Source organism: Rhinolophus hipposideros, assembly GCF_964194185.1.
Source record: "Rhinolophus hipposideros genome assembly, chromosome: 15".
Lineage (NCBI taxonomy): Eukaryota > Metazoa > Chordata > Mammalia > Chiroptera > Rhinolophidae > Rhinolophus > Rhinolophus hipposideros.
In genome coordinates this window covers 30,022,135-30,045,368 of record NC_138061.1, presented here as the reverse complement: position 1 = coordinate 30,045,368, position 23,234 = coordinate 30,022,135, and the positions used below count along the sequence as shown (strand labels likewise).

General features: G+C 34.7%; 1 protein-coding gene and 1 long non-coding RNA gene across 3 annotated transcripts in view; one reads left to right on the top strand and one right to left on the bottom strand.

Moving 5' to 3' along the window:
* The window catches only part of BTAF1 (B-TFIID TATA-box binding protein associated factor 1), a 90,450-nt gene extending 76,183 nt beyond the window's left edge, over positions 1-14,267 (top strand). For both annotated transcript variants that reach the window (XM_081073948.1, XM_081073947.1), the window contains 12 exons: positions 68-189; positions 277-444; positions 2,019-2,096; positions 2,239-2,368; positions 4,047-4,188; positions 4,278-4,408; positions 6,133-6,258; positions 7,726-7,878; positions 10,030-10,241; positions 11,532-11,691; positions 12,038-12,208; positions 13,989-14,267. In XM_081073948.1, the coding sequence (XP_080930074.1) occupies positions 68-189; positions 277-444; positions 2,019-2,096; positions 2,239-2,368; positions 4,047-4,188; positions 4,278-4,408; positions 6,133-6,258; positions 7,726-7,878; positions 10,030-10,241; positions 11,532-11,691; positions 12,038-12,208; positions 13,989-14,132 (1,737 nt within the window). In that variant the 3' untranslated portion in view covers positions 14,133-14,267. The remainder of the gene's footprint in view (positions 1-67; positions 190-276; positions 445-2,018; positions 2,097-2,238; positions 2,369-4,046; positions 4,189-4,277; positions 4,409-6,132; positions 6,259-7,725; positions 7,879-10,029; positions 10,242-11,531; positions 11,692-12,037; positions 12,209-13,988) is intronic.
* LOC308507915 overlaps positions 3,298-23,234 on the bottom strand; it is a 30,151-nt gene continuing 10,214 nt past the window's right edge. Inside the window, exons 2-3 of the long non-coding RNA XR_013994964.1 lie at positions 10,523-10,625; positions 3,298-7,609 (exon numbers count right to left, since the gene is read on the bottom strand). This is a non-coding gene — a long non-coding RNA (uncharacterized lncRNA). The remainder of the gene's footprint in view (positions 7,610-10,522; positions 10,626-23,234) is intronic.

The window sequence follows — 23,234 nt, the reverse complement described above, 5'->3', positions numbered from 1 at the left end:
AACATTTTTCACAAAAAGCCTTTTATGATCTGTTCATATTTATAATTTTTGTCTTTCAACCTTTCAGGATGGTGTGAACTGGTTAGCATTTCTTAATAAGTATAAACTTCATGGAATTCTATGCGATGACATGGGTTTAGGAAAAACTTTACAGTCCATCTGCATTCTAGCAGGAGATCACTGTCACAGGTAATATAAGTTATTTTTAAAAAAGGCTTCCAGATGCTGAGAATTATAAATAAGCTGGTTAATTTACTGTGTTTTGCTGTTGCAAAGGGCCCAGGAATATGCAAGATCAAAACTGGCAGAATGTATGCCACTTCCTTCCTTGGTAGTTTGTCCACCAACATTAACAGGTCATTGGGTGGATGAAGTAGGTAAATTTTGCTCCAGAGAATATCTCAATCCATTGCATTATACTGGACCTCCTACTGAAAGAATAAGGTAAGGACTCTACAACCCAAAAATGTTAAACTTTTGCTTTAAGTAACTTGGAAGAATAAAGTTGATAAAAAAATGAATTTAGCTGTTTTTTGTTGTCAGACATAGAAACATAAGAAAGGTGAGTATACATACACTGTAAAGATATAATCAGTAAGACTCATCGAAATTCAAGGATTTGAGCCATTGCTAACAGTCAGTTGGGCTTTGTAAGTGTTGGAGGTAGGAACCAAAGCCATTCTCCATGTCCTTCTTGGGAGCTTTGTGGTCATAGCATCTCCTAGGTGCTTCTGTTATATTCTCATTCTCTACCCACTTTACCTAAGCGTTCTCTCTTCCTTTCCTCTCCCCAGAAGTGCTTTTGGTCCACAGTGACTGCTCTGGCTTCCCTGATACCATAGCAACACTAGAGTTCTATTAGCTTTACCCTCTCTGTATTAATTAGCACATCTCTTATGTTCCTAAATACAAATTTTGAAGAGGGAATTTTGTTGATTTCAATTCATCTTTTAAAACTCAGATAGTCATAGGTTGCTGATTAGTCCATAGATTTGCTGCCCTTCTGTATTAATAATAGCTAACATATATTGAGCACTTACTGGCCAGACATTGTTCTAAGCAGTTTTACATTTATGTAAAATAATATTGTGTATTCTCACAGTCACGTTATGAGGTGTAGGTATATTATTGTTCCAAATTTGTAGATGAGGAGTCTAAGACATGCGGTCTAGGTCCAAAGTCATTCCACTAATTAAATGAGCAGAGTGAGATTTGCATACAGGCAGCTTTAACAGCTTACACATGTAAGGAATTTACTGTAGGGTCTGTTCTATATTCATTCATTTACAAGTGATAAAAACTTTAGCTTAAGCAAACAAGAAATCCAGTAATTCACTAAACTGAGAATTTCAGGGGTGAATTCTTGTTTCAGGCACATGTAGATTACTCTCATTTGCTCTTTCTCCTCATACATAACTTGTTCTATAGGCTTCTGCTGGACTTCGGTCTACAGTTGGGGGGTAAGATGACCGTGGGCAGTCTTAGGCCCACATTCTCCTGCTGGGTGATGACAGTAAACAAATTTTCTGTCTCCCACCGTGAACATATTGGTTCTGGAGATGACTGACTGACCTTGTTTGTGTCATGACCGGAAGCCCTTTGTGGTCAGGAAATAAAACATTCTGAATGGCTCAACCTGATTCAGATGCTTTATCTCTTTGGTGATTATGGGGACTTGTGATTGACAGCTTCCCTCTACTCCCCTCCCCATCACAACATGGAATAGTAGAGGGATAGTGCCTCCAAGGAAGAGATGTTGGCAAATAAACTTGAAATGTCCACATTTTGAGTCAGGTATTCATCTCTTTACTCTTCAGAATAAGTTAGGGCAATATGGCCAATTTATAAGAAGAATGGCCTTTACGTAGCAGGGTCATAAATGTAAACAGAAGGGAATGTTGAGCTTAGTAGGCAGATTGAAAGCACCTTATATGATGGTAGCTGTAGTTTCCCCTTTGAAATTGTGTTACAGATTTTGCGGATTCCCTGTTTCTAATCTTACTTATTTTTAAAAACAGGTTACAGCATCAAGTAAAAAAGCACAATCTGATAGTGGCTTCATATGATGTTGTGAGGAATGACATAGACTTCTTTAGGTAAGAATTAAAATTTTTTTTTTTAAAGAAAAACTTAGTACCAAATTTGAAGAAACGTAGTATTTTCCTACCTAAAAAACTCCTCATATAGTTCTCAATATACAGTAAAAGATGCTAAAATTTTTTGTTTATTCTCCCTTAGAAATATTAAATTTAACTACTGCATTCTTGATGAAGGCCATGTCATTAAAAATGGAAAAACGAAATTGTCAAAAGCAGTAAAACAACTGACTGCTAATTACAGGATTATTCTTTCTGGAACACCAATACAGGTAATTATTTACTATTCTCTCTCTCTCTTTTTTTTTTTTTTGCCATGTGAAGAGAAGGTTTGGCATTTGGCAATGAATTAAATAAGTTTTTTTTAGTTTATAGGAATGATAATTTCCAGTAATTATCTTGCTTTTATTATGGTTCATTTGGTATGTAAGAGGATCTGAGCAAACCAGGTTTTCAAAGTCATATTTAAAATATAATTTTAGGCTATGTAAACAGAAGTTTTATGTCCAAAGTGTGGGAGACATTAGCCAGACTCTTTCACACTGGCTATTCTCCTTCTGTAGTATTACACCACAGTCTGATTTAACACTGAAAAAGCTAGTGTTGATTCAAAGGTGAATCATCATATAGTAACAAGCGTGAATACCTGAGGTTAGGAGACAATTTAAGGGAGGAGATTGTAGAAGTTTATCTTGGAAAAGGAAGGAGATGGGTGAGTATGTAGATGTCTTTCGGTTCTTAGGAGAGAGCTGTTATCTTCCAGAGGAATTTGTTCCAAATGTTCATATAGCTTGTATAGCCACCTCTGATGGGAAGATACCCTTCATCATTCTCCAGTTAGTGGGAGGGTAAACACCAAGCGACCTTTGAAAGTTCCTCTGACTCTGAAATAATCAATGTTTTTTTGTTTATGTATTTGTTACTTTTCTTTAAAATTATTTTTGGTGATGGACTGATTATAAGTGCTAGGGTTCTGTCCATTAAGTGAATACTACGGATGTTAATGACCACAGAAGATAACTTAATTACAAGTATTTAAAATTTTAATATAACTACGAAAAAGTACCTTTAAAAGGTAAAAAAGGCTTTTTAGACTTGAATTATCAAGACTTTGCTTCAATTTAAACTTATATGGAAACTTCACAGTATTTTTAAACACATTATTGCTTTCATAACTTTTTTTTTTTTTGGTTTTTTGTTTGCTTAAAGGCCATCTCTCTTTCCCCTTTACTCGCCTGAATAGTTTAGCTCTGAAGCTATAAGGTGGGTTTCTGCACTGAAAAGCCCAGAGTTGGGGGTCAGGGTCTAAGTGGGATTAGAAGGGTGTCCATCATGTGGGAGGGCAGCCCAGCATCGTGAGCCAGAGCTTGAGAAGGGTGGGAAGGGCATCTGGAAGGGTTAAAGTACTGTAGGATACATTGGGAAAGCATCCAAAATGAAAACATGCTGGTTTGTTTGTTGTTGTTTTTCCATGAAATTTCAACAGAATTGGAAAGAACTTGTGCCTATTCCTGGAACCCATATGTATGGGGCAGACTTGACCTACAACCAAACTCTTATGTTTTCCTTTGTTGAAGAAACAGTGATGTTGGCCAGATTCCTTAGATCTTGCTGTTAATTTGAATGTCAGTAGAATCAGAAACATCTTCATCTTTTAGCTCTTCTTTTTACTACTTTTGTCACCAGTAAGGTTTAAGTACTATGAACCAAGGCTTATTCAGGAGGAGGAGTCTTGAAAATTTCTCCCCAAATTGGACAGAGTATTTTCTTCAAGAATGCTAACCTGAATGTTACACATTAAAATGCAAGCTTGTACTGTGTACCTAAAAAATATGGTGATAATCACTCATCTGTATCATCATAATGCACTTTAATGTTTTTTGTTTTTTTTTAAGAATAAGGAAATAATCCCACTATGAAAGATAACTGGTGTTCCTTTCTTATATTCAGAACAACGTTTTGGAACTCTGGTCATTATTTGATTTCCTCATGCCAGGATTTTTGGGGACTGAACGCCAGTTTGCTGCTCGATATGGTAAACCTATATTAGCAAGTAGGGACGCTCGAAGCTCCAGTCGAGAACAAGAAGCAGGTATGAAAAAGATATAATTACATACTCTGTGCAAGTGAATATAATTTATTCCTAACTTTTTTGAAGCCGTTTTCTCTTATTATTAACAGGTGTTCTCGCGATGGATGCTCTGCATCGCCAAGTCCTGCCATTTCTTTTGAGAAGAATGAAAGAAGATGTTTTACAGGATCTTCCACCCAAAATTATTCAAGACTATTACTGTATTCTTAGTCCTCTCCAGGTTAGGAATCTGGTGATAGTGGTTGTTGGTAGTATGTTTATTAGTAGAATGCTTTGAATAAGCCACAGAAGTATTGACTGAATGGGAATAGCCTTTGGCTTTGTCACTCTAACCTAGCTTCTACGTCTTGAGACTAGGAATATTGTTTCAAACAGAAGTAGATAAGACCTAAATGAATCTTTTTGGATATGTGGATACATTTTGATATATACATTTTAATTATAGCTGCTTTCTTATATGTCTAGTTAATTGAAAAAGTTATAAGGTTAAACTGATGAAGAATTGTTTATAAGGGCCAAAAATCTACCTATAATGTCATATCCTCACAAGAGCATTATAGATACTGTCAATCCCCGTTTTTGCAAATGAAACTGAATCTGAGAAAGTTAAGTAACTTGCTCAAGGTTATATAGCTAATATATATCAGGGCTTAGTTTCAAATCTTGGGAAGTGGGGATCTCATCCCTTTTAAAGTAGTCATTGCCAATAAATTTTGGTGTGTGCACAGTTCTGATTTCATACATAGAGACCATTATCAAAGGAATTTACTGTATGCCTTTCCTTCTGTAGTATTAGGTTGGTACAAAAGTAATTGCAGGTTAACAGGTTAAAAATAATTGCAAAAATTGCAGTTACTTTTGCACCAATCTAATATTTTATAAAGGGAAATCATCCCTTGTCTTAGTAAGACATGGCCTATAATCAGAATTCTGTTTGAGTATTTATGTTCTAAGTTACCATTCATCAGTCTATTTCAGTATGAGGAGTTGGTTTAGTATGGTCAAATGAATAAAAGATACATAGACACACCCTAAAAACTTACCCTTTCCCCTCCAGTGTATAGACAGTTAACTCATTAGTATTTATCTGTACAACTTGAGTTTAGTGGGCACTAATCTAGATGCTAAGAACTCTGTGATCATTTATATTACCTACCTCAACTCTCTGAGTCTCCCCCATTCCTTATTTGTAAAAATAGGATTAATATTTCTTGAAAGGAATATTTTATGGGCAATGAGATGAAGACTTTTTAAAGTAAGTACAAAGAAAAGGTGCCAGAAAAAAAAATCAGTGGTGATATGCTGGTGGTGTATTATGATTATCAGCATAAAACACCCTTAAGTAGTCTGGAGGAAGGGAGCTTGTGGAGGGAAGTAGCATTTGGCTGTGTTTAGCTTTCATGGGTTTTTATATTCTGATTTCTGTTCTTTAGCACTCTAGATTTTCTTCCCTTTTGCGTTGTTTTAGTGTGTTCAAGCAGAAACCAGATTCCAGGGTAATGCTTTCAACTTGATATTTGTGAGATCTCTTTTAGGCAGCAGTAGTATTTTAAAACTTGGTCTCTTGGAATGTACCTATCAAGGCTTGATCACATAACTTCACGTAAGGGAAATTTTCTCATTTACTTGTGAAGATAAAGGTTCCTTTTATTGGTAATATATTTATATTGCTGAACAGAGTGGAAAAATTGAGTCTAGGACTATTTGACTCATTTTTTTAATATTTTAGCAGTCAAACTTAATATGTCATACTTGTTTTCTAAATGTAATTTTAAAGGAATTTATCAAAATGCAGTGGATAATCTATGATCAGTAGCAAAGTATAGGTATTATAATTTATTTTCTTTAATGAGGGTTGATTTAAACTATTGCTCTTATTGGCCTGTGCTAGCTGTTTTCAGCAATTGAAAATAAATTACTTCTTTCATGGGGGAAAATTTATAGGTTCAGCTCTATGAGGATTTTGCTAAGTCTCGCGCCAAGTGTGATGTTGATGAAACAGTTTCTTCAGCGGCACTTTCTGAAGAAACTGAAAAACCAAAGCTTAAAGCAACGGGACATGTATTCCAGGTATAGATTACAATCTACTCTTTAAATGTTGTTGGAGAATGTTCTTCAGTGCAGCAAATTTTACATAGAACACTGAAATATGGGTTTATTTCAGTTTTTCTCAATTGTATACAGTCTTGAAAATAGATAAAAGTACCAGTTTATTTCCTTATTGATTCATAATTAGTTATAAGTAATTTAATATTAAAATTAAATTTACAAAATACAGTATGTTTACTACATGAAAAAAAGGGTTTCAGAAGACAGAATCTTTTGCTTTCCATTCAAAAAATATTGGAACACCTACCACAAGGCACTAATTTTTCTAAGCTCAGTGATTAACTAAAGTAGTGGACAAAACAGATTCCTTCCCTTGTAGAAATGAAAAACGAATAAGTAAGAGAAAATAAAGCAGAGTAAGAGGTTATGTAGTATAGAAGTCGGGAAAGGTTGTGATTTTTAATAGAGGGATCAGGGATGGCCTCACTTCTTGAGAAAGTAACATTTAGCAGATATCTGAAGGAGGATTGAAGCATGCAGATATGTGGGGGAAAGGGATTCTGGGCAGAGGATACAAAAAGTGCAGAAGTCCTGAAATATGGTGCCTCTGTGCTCAAGGGAATAGCAAATAAGAAAGAGATGAAAAATGTCAATTCACTTTTTCTTTCCCTTTTAAAATATTCCACTATAGAAAACCTCCGAACCCCCTTGCCACCAATCAATTAAGTACTGTAGCACTTTTAAAGATAGAAGAGGGAAAAGGTGCTTGTAAAGGCTTATGCCTCTCCCATGGTTTTTATCATAGTGTCCAGCAGTCTCTTCAGCCGTGTCAGTGGAGCTTACTAATATAATCTCTGTGCCAAAGGTGAGACCCAAATCATAAGCCAAGTAAAAGGCAAAAGAGAAAGAGTGTGGCTAAATCAAAGAAAAAAGAAAAAAGAGATCCTATAGGATTCTGATTCTCAAACACAGTCACTTAAAATAACCACCTAGCTCCACCCCCCAACCCCACCACCAGACCTACGGAATCAGAATACTGTGTAGAAGGGAGAGACTTGCAGATTTATAAGGTCCTAAGAAATTTTTATACCACTTAAGTTTGAGAAACTCTTCTTTGGGAAATGATGCCTGATTCCAGAAGCATCTGCAAGCATTATCAAGCGCTTTGAGTGGGAAAGGGTTAGGTATAGTAGCTAACGAATAAGATACTCTTTCTGCCCTGAGAAGCTCATTGTCCAGTGGGGGGAACAGACATAAACAGTACAATTTATACAAGTTATAAATGCTTTCATAAAATACCAGCTGCACAGGAAGCACACATGAAGGCATCACAGATGAGATACTTGAGCTGTGTCTTGAAGAATGCGTAGGACTATGTGAAAAGAGAAAAAAAGACATTGTAGACAGAATAGCATGGGAAAAGGTACTGAGATACAAACATTTGTGGCATATGAAGTGGACTTGTGTATATTTTTTCTCCCCTAAAAGGCATTACAGTACTTACGTAAACTGTGCAACCATCCAGCGTTAGTCTTAACACCTCAACATCCAGAATTCAAGAGTACTACTGAAAAACTGGCAGTTCAGAATTCTTCTCTTCATGACATTCAACATGCCCCTAAACTCTCAGCATTGAAACAAGTAAGTAGGTATTTTAAATGTTAGATGTGTGTTGAACATTCCTGATGTGTAACACTAGGTAAATGGGCTTTTCCAATAGATTACTGAAGTGTTTACCATTTATTTTTAATTTGGCTTTTTAAAGTTTGGGTATAGCTTTTTTGAAAATTGTGGTAAAATATATATAGCATAATAGATGCCATTTTAACCATTTTTAAGTGTAGAGTTCTGTGGCATTAATTACATTCAATGTTGTGCAACCATCACTATTTCCAAAATTTTTCTATCACCAAAACAGAACCTCTGTACCCATTAAGCAATAACTTCCCATTCTCCTTTTCCCCGAAAGCCTGGTAACCTCTATAATCTACTTTCTGTCTGTGTGAATTTATGTGTTCTAGATATTCCATGTAAATAGAATCATACATTTCAAGTATTTGTCCTTTTGGACTGGCTTATTTTTCACTTGTTTTCAAGGTTCATTCATGTTGTAGCATGTATTGGTACTTAATTTTTATGACTGAATAATATTCTGTTGTTATTGTTATTATTTATATACCACATTTTATTCATCTAGTCATGTGTTGATGGGACACTTGAGTTGTTTCCACCTTTTGACTATTGTGAATATGCTGCAATGAATATTGGCTTATAAGTATTTGTTTGAGTTCTTCTTTTAAGTTCTTTTGTATAAAGATCTAAGAGTGGAATTGGTGGATCATATAGCAATTCTATGTTTTAACTTTTTCAGGAACTATCAAAATATTTTCCGTAGTAGCTGCACCATTTACATTTCCACCAGCAGTGTGCCAGGGTTCTTTCTAATTTCTCCATATCCTCCCCAACACTTATTTTCAACTTTTTTATATTATAGTCATCCCAGCAAGTATGACGTGGTATCTCATTGCTGATTTGCTGTCCCTAATGACTAGTGATGTTGAGTGTCTTTTCATACGCTTATTGGATATTTATATATCTTTTTTGGATAAATGTCTAAGTTCTTTGACCATTTTTTAATTGGATTGTCTTTTGGTTGAGTTTTAGGAGTTCTTTTATATTCTGGATAGTAAGCCCTTATCGGATATGATTTACAGATACTTTCTCCCATTCTCTCTATCATCTTTCACTTTCTTCAGAACGTCCTCCATGGTTTCTGATGAGAAATCAGGTGCTCATCTTACTGAGGATCCCTGTTACATGATGAGTCATTTTTCTCTTGCTGCTTCAAGAGTCTCTCTTTATCTTTGTCTTTCAGTGGTTTGATTATAATGTGTATTAGTGTGAGTGTATTTTCAAATAAAAATTGAATTTCATCCACATTTTAATTATACTACAGGCTTTAAATTATTTTTAGTTTAAATTTTTATACATTACTTTTTTACCTGCAGTTAGTTAAACTAATCTCTCATTTTAGAGTGCTTCGTGTTACCCTGAACTGTCTGGAATTAAAAAGCTTAGGAATTCTGCAGCTTAGGCCCAGATTATTTCTGGCCATGGAGGGCTATTCCAGAACCCTTATTTTCTATTTGCTCAGTTCTTTTCAGCCATTCAGAATAAATGTTCTGTCTCAGGAGAGAACTAGCTTGCTTGCTTTCATCTAAAATATGTCTGCTCTCTGAAGTAGAGGAGGAATCTTATTTACTTGTTAAAAATCTGGCAATGGAAATACAGAAACATGTTTATCAGCAAGTAATAATGCCAAAAATATCTAATATGGCCAGAGCTAGAATTTAAAAATTTCAGTACACTGGAATGAACTGAAACTCTAGGTGAAATTTAATGGTGATAAGCAGAGTCAATTTTAAAAGAAAACACTTAGATAAATATAGATTCTGCCAGACTTAGCAAACATTTCATATAGGGTAAACTTGAGTTTGATATGATGGCATGTTCAGTGTAAACCTGCTGTGTGAATTAGTTGCCAGGAAATAATGCTAATAATCCTGGATGGGATTAATAACAGCGTCATGGCCAAAATGAGGGCATCATAGTTTCACTGTATTTTATATCAGTCAGGCCAAATTTTGAGTATCATTTATAGTTTGGGGCACTATAAGTATATAATTATAATAAAATAATCTAGAAACCATTTTATATGAGGAACAGCTTGAAAAACTCCTGATTGCCTACTTTTATTGAACTCCTGTGTAATAATTGATTCTTTTTCTCCAGTTGCTGTTGGACTGTGGTTTGGGAAATGGCAGCACTTCGGAGAGTGGCACAGAGTCTGTTGTGGCCCAGCACAGGATACTGATCTTCTGTCAGCTTAAAAGTATGCTGGATATAGTAGAACACGATCTTCTCAAACCTCACTTACCCTCTGTCACTTACTTGAGGTTAGATGGTAGCATACCTCCTGGTCAGAGGCATTCCATTGTTTCACGGTGAGTGGCTTCGAAAACTCGTAAGTCAAGCTATAGTCAGTGTATTATTACTTACTTCAAAGTTTGCCTCACAAAGTATTTTCTTTGGCTAAATATCTGCAACTGTGTTTTATTGTGTAATTCAACCCAAACCCTTTCAAAAATATATTACTACAGAAATATAATTGGATAGTTTGTTTACTTAAAAAATACAGTGTGACTATATAGAAAAGGCACTTCGAAGGATATGAAAGAAATTTAAGGCATCAACAAAAAATAGAGATAACTACTTTCCACCTCACCTTTTTCTGGGGAGTTGGTGTAGCAGGAAGCAAACAAGTGGCTTAGCTGAGATCTGTAGCCTCATCTCTGTCTCTGCTGAGAACAAGTTGGAAGCTGGCCCAGCTAGGAAGCAAAATTGGTTAATGCAGTGTTTCTCAAGTGTGGCCTACAGCCTCTGCTTTAGAAATGTCATATTTCTAAATGCAGATTCCTAGGTTCTGTCCCAGACCTGCTCACTTCAAGAGTCAGCACTTTTAACAAGCATCCCCAAGAGATTTTTAGGCACCGTACAGTCAGAGTTCACGAATGAGCTTCGGAGGCAGACAGACCCAGGTTTGATGCCTGACTGCTATTTAGGCAGTGTTCTCTGGGCCTGTTTATCATGCACAGAGCCCGAGTCTCTAAATTAGGGACAATGATGTTATCCTTATAGAGCTATTGTAACAATTAAAAAACATGCATGTAAAGTACAAAGCTCTTGCCTGACTCAGAGTGAGAATGTAATAAATGGTAGCTTGGTAATATTGTTAGTAATAATGTTAGTTTTCCTTTTTCCTAGAAGCTACTAGATGTCCTTTGTCACTATCTTCTAGGACTAGTACAATAGCAGCAACCCTCAACACCCTCATCCTCTGCCTTCCCTGACTGGTCTAACCTTTTCCCCCATTATCCTCTTCTGTCTCCATACATTAATGGTTCATAGTTGGGTTTTGTTTAATTATAATTAGTGTTTAATTACATTTTTGTAACTTAGTCTTTATCTGTTATTCTAAAATACAATCCAGTTGGACTTATTTCTGTTTAAAAAATATCTGACATGTTCCAGAATACATTCTTTGTATGACTAAAGATACTATGTATATTAAAAGAAGATAGTTTCATCAAATGGTCACAGATACCTATATTATGGATTTGTAAAGAAATGTTCTTATTTGTGCCCTTTAATTTCTATTAAATAGTTCAATGTGTATTATATAGGTACCTTAGAAAGAAATGTACTAATTTTATTTTTTAACATTATACTTTTAGGTTTAACAATGATCCATCCATAGACGTTCTCTTACTTACAACTCATGTTGGTGGCCTGGGGCTTAACTTAACAGGCGCTGACACAGTGGTATTTGTGGAGCATGACTGGAATCCCATGCGTGATCTACAGGCCATGGACCGGGCCCATCGCATTGGGCAGGTAAAAAGTCACCACTCACAGATGTTCACCTGTGAACTGGGGAAAGTACTCCCCTAGAAAGACAGGAAGCCTTGGTTTACGTCCCTACTCTGATGTTAATAAATGTTTGACTTAGGCAAGTCATTTAATTCTGTAGCACCACTTCCTCATGCATTAAATATGGCAAATTGGTCTTAAGAAAACTGGGACACTATCCATTCCTAATATTCTGTGATTCTCTGCAAACATTTTAAACTCAGTCCTAATTAGATAGTAGTTAAGTACTTGGTGCAGCCCCGTGACTGTGAACCTCTGAGCTTATCAATTTATTTGTGCTGTACTTGCTTAACTTCTTTTTCTCATTCAGAAACGTGTGGTTAACGTGTACCGATTGATAACCAGAGGAACATTGGAAGAGAAAATAATGGGTTTGCAGAAATTCAAGATGAACATAGCGAATACAGTTATCAGCCAAGAGAATTCTAGTTTGCAGAGTATGGGGACAGATCAACTTCTCGATCTGTTTACTCTTGATAAGGTAAAGAACATACACAATTTGCTCTATCTTTAATGCATTTACAGACTTCCTGGGACTGTTTGGTGAAAGTACTGGAGGGAGCAGCAAAAGTTATTCACTTCAGTGTCAGCTAGACAACTCTTGAGGGCATTTTTGATGGCCAGATAAAACACTCCAGATACTAGGGGATGTTTGAAGTTTTGACTTTCTGATTGATGTCTCCCTTATCTTGTCCCAAGGTTTCTTTAGTCCTTTCTTGCTAAAGGACGCTGTCACTGGAAACACCTGGGGGTGTGTTTCTTGCCCTGCCTCCTATTAACTGGTGACCTTAGGCAAATTAACATCTTTGAGCATCTATACCCTTGGGAGGATAATGCCTACATTACTACATGGTTAGGAAGGTAAAATGAAATAATATATGTAAGCATTTACAAAGTGTATCTAGTATAGATTCTCAGTAAATAGTAGCCGTTCTTGTTATTGTGGATGATGAAACTAATATATCAGATAACAATCCATAATCAAAAGATGCACCAGCTGGAAATATTGGTCAAATAATGTAAAACTAATAAGGTTGGCTTTAAAGTCCTATATAGGTTCACAAAATGAACTGCACACTTGGCATAATTATGATGAGATAGGCCTTTAATAAACTACCTTGTTTGCTCGAAGATGAGACCTAGCCTGACCATCAGCTCTAATGCATCGTTTGGAGGAAAAAAATAATATAAGACTGGGTCTCATATTATAGTAAATTTTTGCTCCAAAAGATGCATTAGAGCTGATGGTCCAGCTAGGCTTTATTTTCAGGGAAACAACGGTAGCTGTAATAACAGAATTGTAATGTCCAAATCTAAGAGATTGTACAGTGGAACTAAGCCACATTTAGAATATTATATCTGGTTCTGGGTGCTACATTTTAAACAGAAACAAATTAGTAAGTCACCAAGAAATGGCTGGAATGGAGGAAGGTTCTTTAATCATGTCATAAGTTAAGACTGAAAGAACAAGATACGTATAACTTAGAAAAAAGAAGACTCAACATGGATTGCTATCTTCAAATGCTTTTATTCTGTTTGAAAGAATATTCTTATGGGTGACTTTCAGCGAGCAGAACTGGGCTCAGGGATGTTCCACGGAAGCAAGAGCTATTGCCATAAAAGATTCTATTGGGACAGTTGGCAAAATTTGACTATGGAATATATATATGTATATATATATTCCATATATTTGACTATATTCCATAGTCAAATTTTGCCAATTGTCCATATATATATATACATATACATATATGTATATATGGATGTATATATATATGTATATGTATATATATGATCATTTTAATATATCAATTAAATTTTCTTAATTTTATCTTTGTACTTTGATTAAGAGAATGTCCTTAGGAATACATGCTTATTTCTATCTAGGAAGAAAGAGGCATAATATCTACAAAATTTCTCTTGAATGGTTTTGGAAAAAAGCTGATTATTTGACTATATATCTGACTTATACATACATATATATATACACACACAGGGGAGAGAATGACAGAGCCAATGTGATACAATGAATTCTTTGTGATGTTATTATAATTCTTCCAAATAAAAGGCTTAAAATGATGAATCAAATTATTAGCTTATTCTGTTTTTCCACAGACCTATCTTATGAGATCATGAACTTCTCCATCACATGAAGTATTTAACTCTTGAATAAGTGCAATGTTAGAAACAAGTGTGATGTTTTAAAGGAAAATACAATTTCTGAAGTTAATCATTTTATCTTTCTGCCAATTTTTCTTAAGGATGGCAAAGCAGAAAAAGCTGACACCTCTACTTCTGGAAAAGCAAGTATGAAATCAATTCTTGAAAACCTGAGTGATCTTTGGGATCAAGAGCAATATGAGTCAGAGTACAGCCTGGAAAATTTTATGCATTCTCTCAAGTAACTATCAAATATTGTAAATGCAGTTGCTGCTAGTTCGGTTACATTTCTGCTGATATTCAGCAAATTTCAAAGTTTATGGTGAACTTTTAGCTCAATGTGTAAATAGATACGAAGAATATTCAGCATAACTCTTGTTTCACTGGGAGGAACAAGTTATTCTCAAATATTTGCACTGTATTAAATTTAAATGTTAATGTGAAATGGTTTAAATTTTACATGCTGAATAGCTGCAGAGCAGAGGAACCAAACCAGGTTTACAAGTGCTACCATGAGGTGTTCCTACTGGAAACGAGCCTCCTATCTTTACATAGTCACTTTGTACAGGATTAATATCCATGCATACTTTAGTGTTCATGTACATTTTTTGTTTTAAAAAGAACTTGTTTTTATAAATGATTAAAAATAGGGCTTTTTTTGTATAAAAGCCTTAATGAGCCATAATTTTAAGAATAATGACTGACAATGGTAGCTCTTAGAACATGAAAATCCTTGACAATGAATTGAACCAGGCCCTTGGTGGAAACCTTTATATATTTAATGCAGATGCGTAGTGTTTTTCAAATCTTTAACACCATTTTGTCAACTTTTAAAATATATCAGCTATTCTACAGGTAATGGTCTATTTAAAGCTATCATAATAACATCCTATTAAAAGGGTGTTTTTTTAATTTATCTAATGGCTAGGATATAGCCAGATTCAGAGAACATATGTACGCAATAGGTTTCGGTCATATATATATATATAATATATTTTTTGTAACTATGAACATATACAGTTTTCCAGAAGTAGATTTTACACTGTTTAGAGTTCCAAAACCTATGGTAAAAAGACTGTTTATTGAAGTAATGCATGATTGGGAGAAATAATTCCATATATATATATATATATATATATATATATATATATATATATATATATATATATAAACATACATAAATACACATAACTATATGCACAAACATACCTATCCTGCATCCGAAAAGGTGCTTGGTATTGGCACTAAAATCATGTAGTTATACCGGGCCTGAAGCTGATTAACCAGTGTTAGAAAAGTGAGCTCAATGGTGAGGGTGGGTATATGTATATAGATGTGCATGTATGTATATGTATATAATTTTATAAATTTCACACATAAATTAATACATGCCTGTGTGCATATATATGTATGGGAGATATTTGTATATACATGTACAGGTAATCAACATCCCCAAGGTTTGTGGCTGGCCATACACATAGGCATTGGTTTAAAACCATCAGACCTCAGATGTAAAATAACTTTTTCTGTTTAAAATCATTAGTTACACTGTTCTGCAGCATTTAGACATGACATTTGTCACATTTCAGTAGCTTTAACAACCATACTGTAACATTAAACCTAGCATTCCACAAGAAAATAATAAATAAGATTGAAACTGTAAAACATGCAACTGTGTGTTATTTGTAGGAAATGAGCACTAGAAAAAGCAAAAGATTGAAGTTATTAGTTCAGATAGAAAGATTCTAAAAAAGCTCAGTGCCTTTTTTCTTACTAATTAAATGGTTAATTTCTTCTGTTTAGGAATTATATTCAAATTGTAAAAGACCAAAAGGAAACTCTTGACTTTATATAGAACATCCACTGTATATAGCACTGGTTAGCTGAGCCAGTATACTTGAGTTGAATTTTTAAAATTATTTATTATTTGCTATTTCCATAAGCCAGACTATTTAACATAGCTCTTAGTAATTGATATTTTCTACAAATATGTAGGGAGCAATACATTAAAGAAATGTTAAAGTTTTTTCCAAATTGAAAGGACAGAGCTGTAAGTCAGATGTTTAGGCAGTTTAAATTTTAAGAGTAGACTATTTCTAGAAGCAGAAACAGGGTAATGTTAATTGTCCGCTTATAGTTCCCACACTTTTGCCTCTAAGAATAGAAATTATAGAAAAGTAATAAGCATTCCATCACACATCCATTGCCTCTGAGTGGGACAACAGGGTCAGAGGTAAAAAGAAGACTTAGTGTGACTATAACATTTAAAAAGAACCTTTTGAGTTACACAAAATTAAATCACACATTCCAGCTTTCCAAATAAAGCACAACACAAAGAGTAAAACACAAACAGTAAGAACTAAGTATTCTCAATTAAATGACCCAGTTAGAGTGTAGTGCAGCTTAACAATAATAGATACATTGAGAAAATTGAACTGAGTAGCAAATATGATTAAATTTATAGCTGTTAATTTTGTGGATGTGATAATGATATGATAATGTTTTTAAAAATATGCATGTGGGAAACACAACAAACATGAAAGAATGTTAATATTTTAAGCTGGATAATGGGTTTATGGATACCCATATTGTACTATCCTCCCCTTTTCAGTTTATTATAGAAGATTTATCATGCAAAAAATTATATAAAAATAATTATATATTCAGAGTATCAGAGTTATCATTGCCTATAAGAATATTTTAAGTTTTAGCACTAAAGAAATATTAAAATTTGGGGTTCTGAGTATAATTTTTGTTATATGTATATATCCACAAATGTTTCTCAAAAAAATATATCAACAGGCTAAAGAAGAAAAATCACGATCTTATCAACAGATGCTAGAAAAGCGTTTGACAAAACCCAACACCCACTCATTATTAAAACTTGCAAATTAGGAATAGAGGGAAATTTCTTCAACCTACACCTAATATCATACTTAATGCTAATAATATAGATGCTTTCCTCTAAGATTGGAAATGAAGCAAGGATATCTCCTCTCACCAGCCTATTCAGTATTATACTGAAAGTCCTAGCTACTACAATTAAAAAAAAAAAAGAAAAGAAAGAAAAGATACACAGATTGGGAAGGAAGACATTAAACTCTTTTTTCTGCAGATGACATAGGGTTGTCTATGTAGAAAATCCCAAAGAATCAACAAAATAAACTCCTGCAACTTAAAGTGATTCTATAGCAAGGTCACAGGATATAAGGCTAAAAAGGTCATCCCTTTCCTCTACAGCAGCATTAGCACCCAAAAATGAAACCTTAGGTATAAATCCAAAAACATATGTGCAAGACATATATGAGACAGACGAAAATTCTAATGAAAGAAAGCAAAGGAGAGATACTTCATATTCATGGATAAGAATACTTAATATCGTTTAGCTGTCAGTTCTTCCCATTCTGATCTATAGATTCGATGTAATCCCAACCCAAATCCCAGTAAGCTATTTTGTAGATACTGAAGTTTGCATATAAAATTTTAAAAACCTATTAATAGCCAACATGATACTGAAAAAGAACAAAATCATGGGACCCACACTACCTGACTTCAAGACAATCTAAAGCTACAGCAACCAAGCCAGTGTGGTACTGGTGAGAGAACAGACAAATCGGTCGATGGAACACAATACAGAGCCTAGAAATAGACCCTAATAAATATAGTCAACTGGTCTTGGACAGAGGAGCAAAGGCAGTACAATGGACAAAATACAGTTTTTTTCAGTAAATGGTGCTGGAACAACTGGACATCTGCATGCAAAAAAATCTAGACACAAACCTTACACCTTTCACAAAAATTAACTCAAAAGAAATGTTAAAGTTTTTTCCAAATTGAAAGGACAGAGCTGTAAGTCAGATGTTTAGGCAGTTTAAATTTTAAGAGTAGACTATTTCTAGAAGCAGAAACAGGGTAATGTTAATTGTCCGCTTATAGTTCCCACACTTTTGCCTCTAAGAATAGAAATTATAGAAAAGTAATAAGCATTCCATCACACATCCATTGCCTCTGAGTGGGACAACAGGGTCAGAGGTAAAAAGAAGACTTAGTGTGACTATAACATTTAAAAAGAACCTTTTGAGTTACACAAAATTAAGTCACACATTCCAGCTTTCCAAATAAAGCACAACACAAAGAGTAAAACACAAACAGTAAGAACTAAGTATTCTCAATTAAGTGACCCAGTTAGAGTGTAGTGCAACTTAACAATAATAGATACATTGAGAAAATTGAACTGAGTAGCAAATATGATTAAATTTATAGCTGTTAATTTTGTGGATGTGATAATGATATGATAATGTTTTTAAAAATATGCATGTGGGAAACAAAACAAACACGAAAGAATGTTAACATTTTAAGCTGGATAATGGGTTTATGGATACCCATATTGTACTATCCTCCCCTTTTCAGTTTATTATAGAAGATTTATCATGCAAACAATTATATAAAAATAATTATATATTCAGAGTATCAGAGTTATCATTGCCTATAAGAATATTTTAAGTTTTAGCACTAAAGAAATATTAAAATTTGGGGTTCTGAGTATAATTTTTGTTATATGTATATATCCACAAATGTTTCTCAAAAAAATATTCTAGTCTTTCAGCAAGAGCTATTATAATGGTAACAAGGGTGCAAGTCTCTGATCTTGGACTGACTGAACCAGTATAGTGTATCCTTATTCCTCTTAAATGGTTAAATAAGCGTATTCAAAAGTAAATACTCCCATGAAGCTGTTTGAGAATGTGACCACTTATAGTTCCCCCACTTTTGCCTCTAAGAATAGAAATTACAGAAAAGTAATGAGGATTACATCACACATCCATTCCATACAATCTTACACTTCCTGATTAAAGACAGACCTCTTCAATTTCCCAGAATACATGCTGGCATCATTGGGATCTAAAGTGAAACTGATAGTAGGAAAATCTGTTATCAAGTGCCAGGGTACTCAATGTGGATCTATAAATCAAAAACTTGCCAATTAATCGGAAATGTTTGCTAGTTACACAAATCACTGTCAGCCATCATCTCTAAGGAGGCAAAAATTGCCTGCTGCCTCAGGAAAGGGTTCCTAGTCTCTGGTAAATTCCCTCAAACCAGTGAAGTTTCGTTGAAGAACACAGGAGCTGAGATCCTAAAATCTCTGTTGGGACAAAAGACGTGGCTTACAGGAGAAAATTGAACAATAACTTAATCCCCTCCAAGAAGTCACAAAGAGCTCATGATTCAAACAGGACTAGCGGAACTGTCCAAGAGCCCAGAAACACAAAAGTATCTGTGAGAAATCAGAATCCCCGGCCTACACCACAGGTAGATTTAAGGTCTGGGTTGCTGCTAAGTGTATATTGTAGGAACCACAAATCAAGAAAACTACATTCTGGGACCTTAACAGAAGCAAATACAAAACTGCTCCGTAGGAAGTTTCAGATAGGGTCTCACAGAATTCCATAGAGTGAAAGATTCTAAGATTAAATTTACACACGCATACTCACACACAAAATCTACAGGAGGCAATGAACTCCTGGAAAAGTCAGCAGATGCAAATAGAATTAGTTCTTTAAGAACTGCATATAGAATAATCTGAAAGATCATAAAATAAAGATAATTAGATATAAAAATAAGGAAAACAAAAAGCCAGGCAAATTTGAAAAAGATCCTATAAATGAAAAGTAGTTATTGGAATTCAGAATTTGATAGTTATCAATGCATATTTAGACACAGTTGAGAATTTGTGAACTGGGAGACTGATCTTATAAAATCACCTACAATGGCATACAGATGAATTGATTGAAAGTATGAATGAGCAGGCAAAAATCATGGGAAAAGGAATGAGAGTATCTAATGTATGAGTACACTTAATAGGGGGTCCAGAAGGAAAGGGATATCATGGGAGAAGAGACAAGTCACCTTTGAGTTATGTCTATTTTTTTGCACATTCCTTCATCCAATCCATTTGCAAGTTTTACATCTCCAAAATATTTTCCAAATCTCTTCACTTGTCTCCATCTCCACTGCTGTGGCTATCGTGTCCACCATCATCTTAACTCCCGGACTACTCTGTTCTAACTGGTCTTCCTGCTTGCCAAATCCTCCAGTGGCTCCCTGTAACACTCAGACTGATCCAGAACTCCTTACCATGGTCTACAAGTCCTACAGGTTCTGGCCCCTGCCCACTTCCCTGACTTTGTCTCGTCATATCCCACTATATTTACCTCAGTCAAGTCAGTCTGTCCTCCTGCTTATACCTCAACATAAAACCAAATGTGTTTCCATCTTGGTTTTGGTGCTGGCGTAGCTGGGTGAATGGTGTTTTGGGGAGATAACAGAAGACAAAAGGGAGCAAATTTGGGAGTGGTAGAGGGAAGGTAAGAAGTCAAAGATTATCTTTTGGTCATTAAATTTGACATTCCTATTATATACCAAAGAGATATGTTGAGTAGACAGGTTCTAGATAGTAGATGGGAGTCTAGAACTCATAGGAAAGGTCACAACTAGAGTTCCAAATTTGGAAGGTAATATTTTAAGGTATGGGACTTAATAAGATCTCCTGGGGTTATTTATATAATGAAATACTATACAGCAGTGAAAAATCAGTAATAAAACGGATAAATCTCAAAAACATGGGTGAGTGAAAGAAATAAAAGGTATAGTTTGATCTCATTTATATAAAGCGTGAAAACAGGCAAAAATGAAACAATTTTAGGGATATACAGGCGAATCACACATATGGTTATTTCTTGTTTGAAAAATAGAAAATTAAGTGACAGTCACATGCACAGCATTTATTGATCATTTCCTACTCTGCCAAACACAATGGGAGAAGCTCAAAGACCAGTGGAGGAAGCATACTGAAGCCAACAGCCAGTATAGTTACATTAATTTCAGAACAAGTAGCCTTCAAGGCAAAAAGTATTACTTGCAATAAAGAGTTTTATCTCCTAATAAGAAATTCAGTTAACCAGGAGGTATAACAACTCCAAATTGATACATACCTCAAGAAAAAAATAGACGAAACTACTGAAATGGACAAGGCCATGGTCACAGTGAGAGATTTTAACACACCTCTTCTTAGAACAACCAGACCAGAAAACACAGCAGGATGTAGATGACTGTAATACAATATGGCTTGACATGTACTGTGTTTCCCCGAAAATAAGACCGGGTTTTATATTAATTTTTGCTCTAAAAGATGCATTAGGGCCTATGTTCATAGGATGTCATCCTGAAAAATCATGCTAGGGCTTGTTTTCCGGTGAGGTCTTATTTGGGGGGAAACACAGTATATATAGCTATACCCAATGACTGCAGAATGCAGTCTTAGGACGCTTACGTGGAACAACACAAACTGACCATATGATGTTGAGCCATTATGCAACTCCTGGCAAGTTTCAAGAAATTAAAAAGATACATGGTGTCTACTTTCTCCACTCCTATTCAACAAAGTATAATATTGACATAAAGATGGGTCAAAGATATCTTTGAGGTCCTTCCCAGTGCAATAAGTCAATAAAAGGAATGCACACAGCTCAGAAAATAAGAATGATAACTGTTTCTACTTACAATGATTGTAGAAAATTCCAAAGATTCTACAAAATAGCTACTGGGAGTTAAGCCAGTTCACAGGATCAGTATACCAAAAAAAAAAAAAAAAAAAAAAAAAGTATTTCTGTATGTACCAGCAATAAAAAATTGGAAACTGAAAATTTTAAACATACTTTATATAACAGCACCCAAAGTCATAAAGTACTTAGGTATACATCTTACAAAATGTGTCTGTGTACTGAAAACAACATGGCTGAGGAAAGAAACCAAAAAGACCTTGAAAAATGAAGATACGTAACCATGTTCATGGATTGAAAACTCACTGTTAAGATTTAAGTTCTCTCCAAATTGATTTGTAGACACAAAGCAATTTCCATCAAAATTCCAGAAGGATATTTTGTTGAAATCAATAAACTGATTCTAAAATTTATGTGGCAAGGCAAAGGAACTAAAGTAATCAAAAACAACTATGAAAAAGGAACCGTTGGAAGACTTACATTGCTAGTTTTTAAAGCTCATTATAAACATATAGTAATTGAGAGTATACTATTGGCATAAAGATTTATCAGTGGAACAGAATGAATTGCCTACAAATATACTGACACTTACATAGTCAATTGATTTTATACAAAGGTGCTAAGGCAGTTCTTTTCAAAAAGTGGGTGTCCATATGTTAAAAAAAATACCTCCAAATATACACAAAATTCAATTAAAAATTAATCATGGACATACTTGATAAACCTAAATCTGTGTAACTTCTAGAAGAAAACAGCGGAGAAAATTTTTGTGATACTGGGTGAAGCAAAGATTTCTTGGATATGGTACCAAAAGCATGATCCATAGAAGAAAAATAAATTGTATTTTAAAAAAATTAAGAACTTCCACTATTTGAAAGACACTTTAGGAAAAATGAAGAGCCACAAAGTGAGAGAAAATATTTCCAGATCACATACTCCTATCTGATAAAAGACTTACATATAAAGAATATATAAATAATTTCCAAAACTCAGTAAGTGAACAACCCAATTTAAAAACAAGCAAAAGATTTGATCAGACACATCAACAAACATGATATACAGAAGGCAAATAAGCACATGAAAAGATAGATGTTGAACATCTTTTCCAATAGTGTGTAGTGGTGTATTACACACCTATGAGAATGGCTCAAAATTTGACAAACTGACGATACAAACGGCTGACAAAGATGCAGAGTAACTGGAACACTCGCACGTACGCTGCTGTTTGAAATGCAAAATGGTACAGCCACCTTGGAAAACAGGTTGGCAGTTTCTTATAAAGTTAAACATAAACTTACCAGATAACCCACCAACCCCATTCCTAGGTATTAACCAAGTGTGATGAAAACATGGCCACACAAAAAAGTTTGTAGCATCATAATTCATAATAGGCAAAGCATGCAAACAACCCCAATGTCCATTAACTGACAAATAGATAAACAAAATGTGGCATGGTAGTCCCTCCTCACCTGCCGTTTCAGTTACCCACAGTCCAAAAATATTAAATGGAAAATTCCAGAAAGAAACAATTCATAAGTCTTAAATTGCATGCTGTATTGAGTAGTTTGATGAAATCTCATGCCTCCTGCTCTGTCCCCCTGGGATGTGAATCATTCTTTTGTCCAGCCTATCCATACTGTATACTTACCTGCCAACTAGTCACTTAACCATCTCAGATATCAGATGAACTGTCCTGGTATCACAGTGCTTGTGTTCATGTAACACTTATGTAACTTAATAATGGCCCCAAAGTCATTCACATAACTTTTAGTACAGTATAATTGT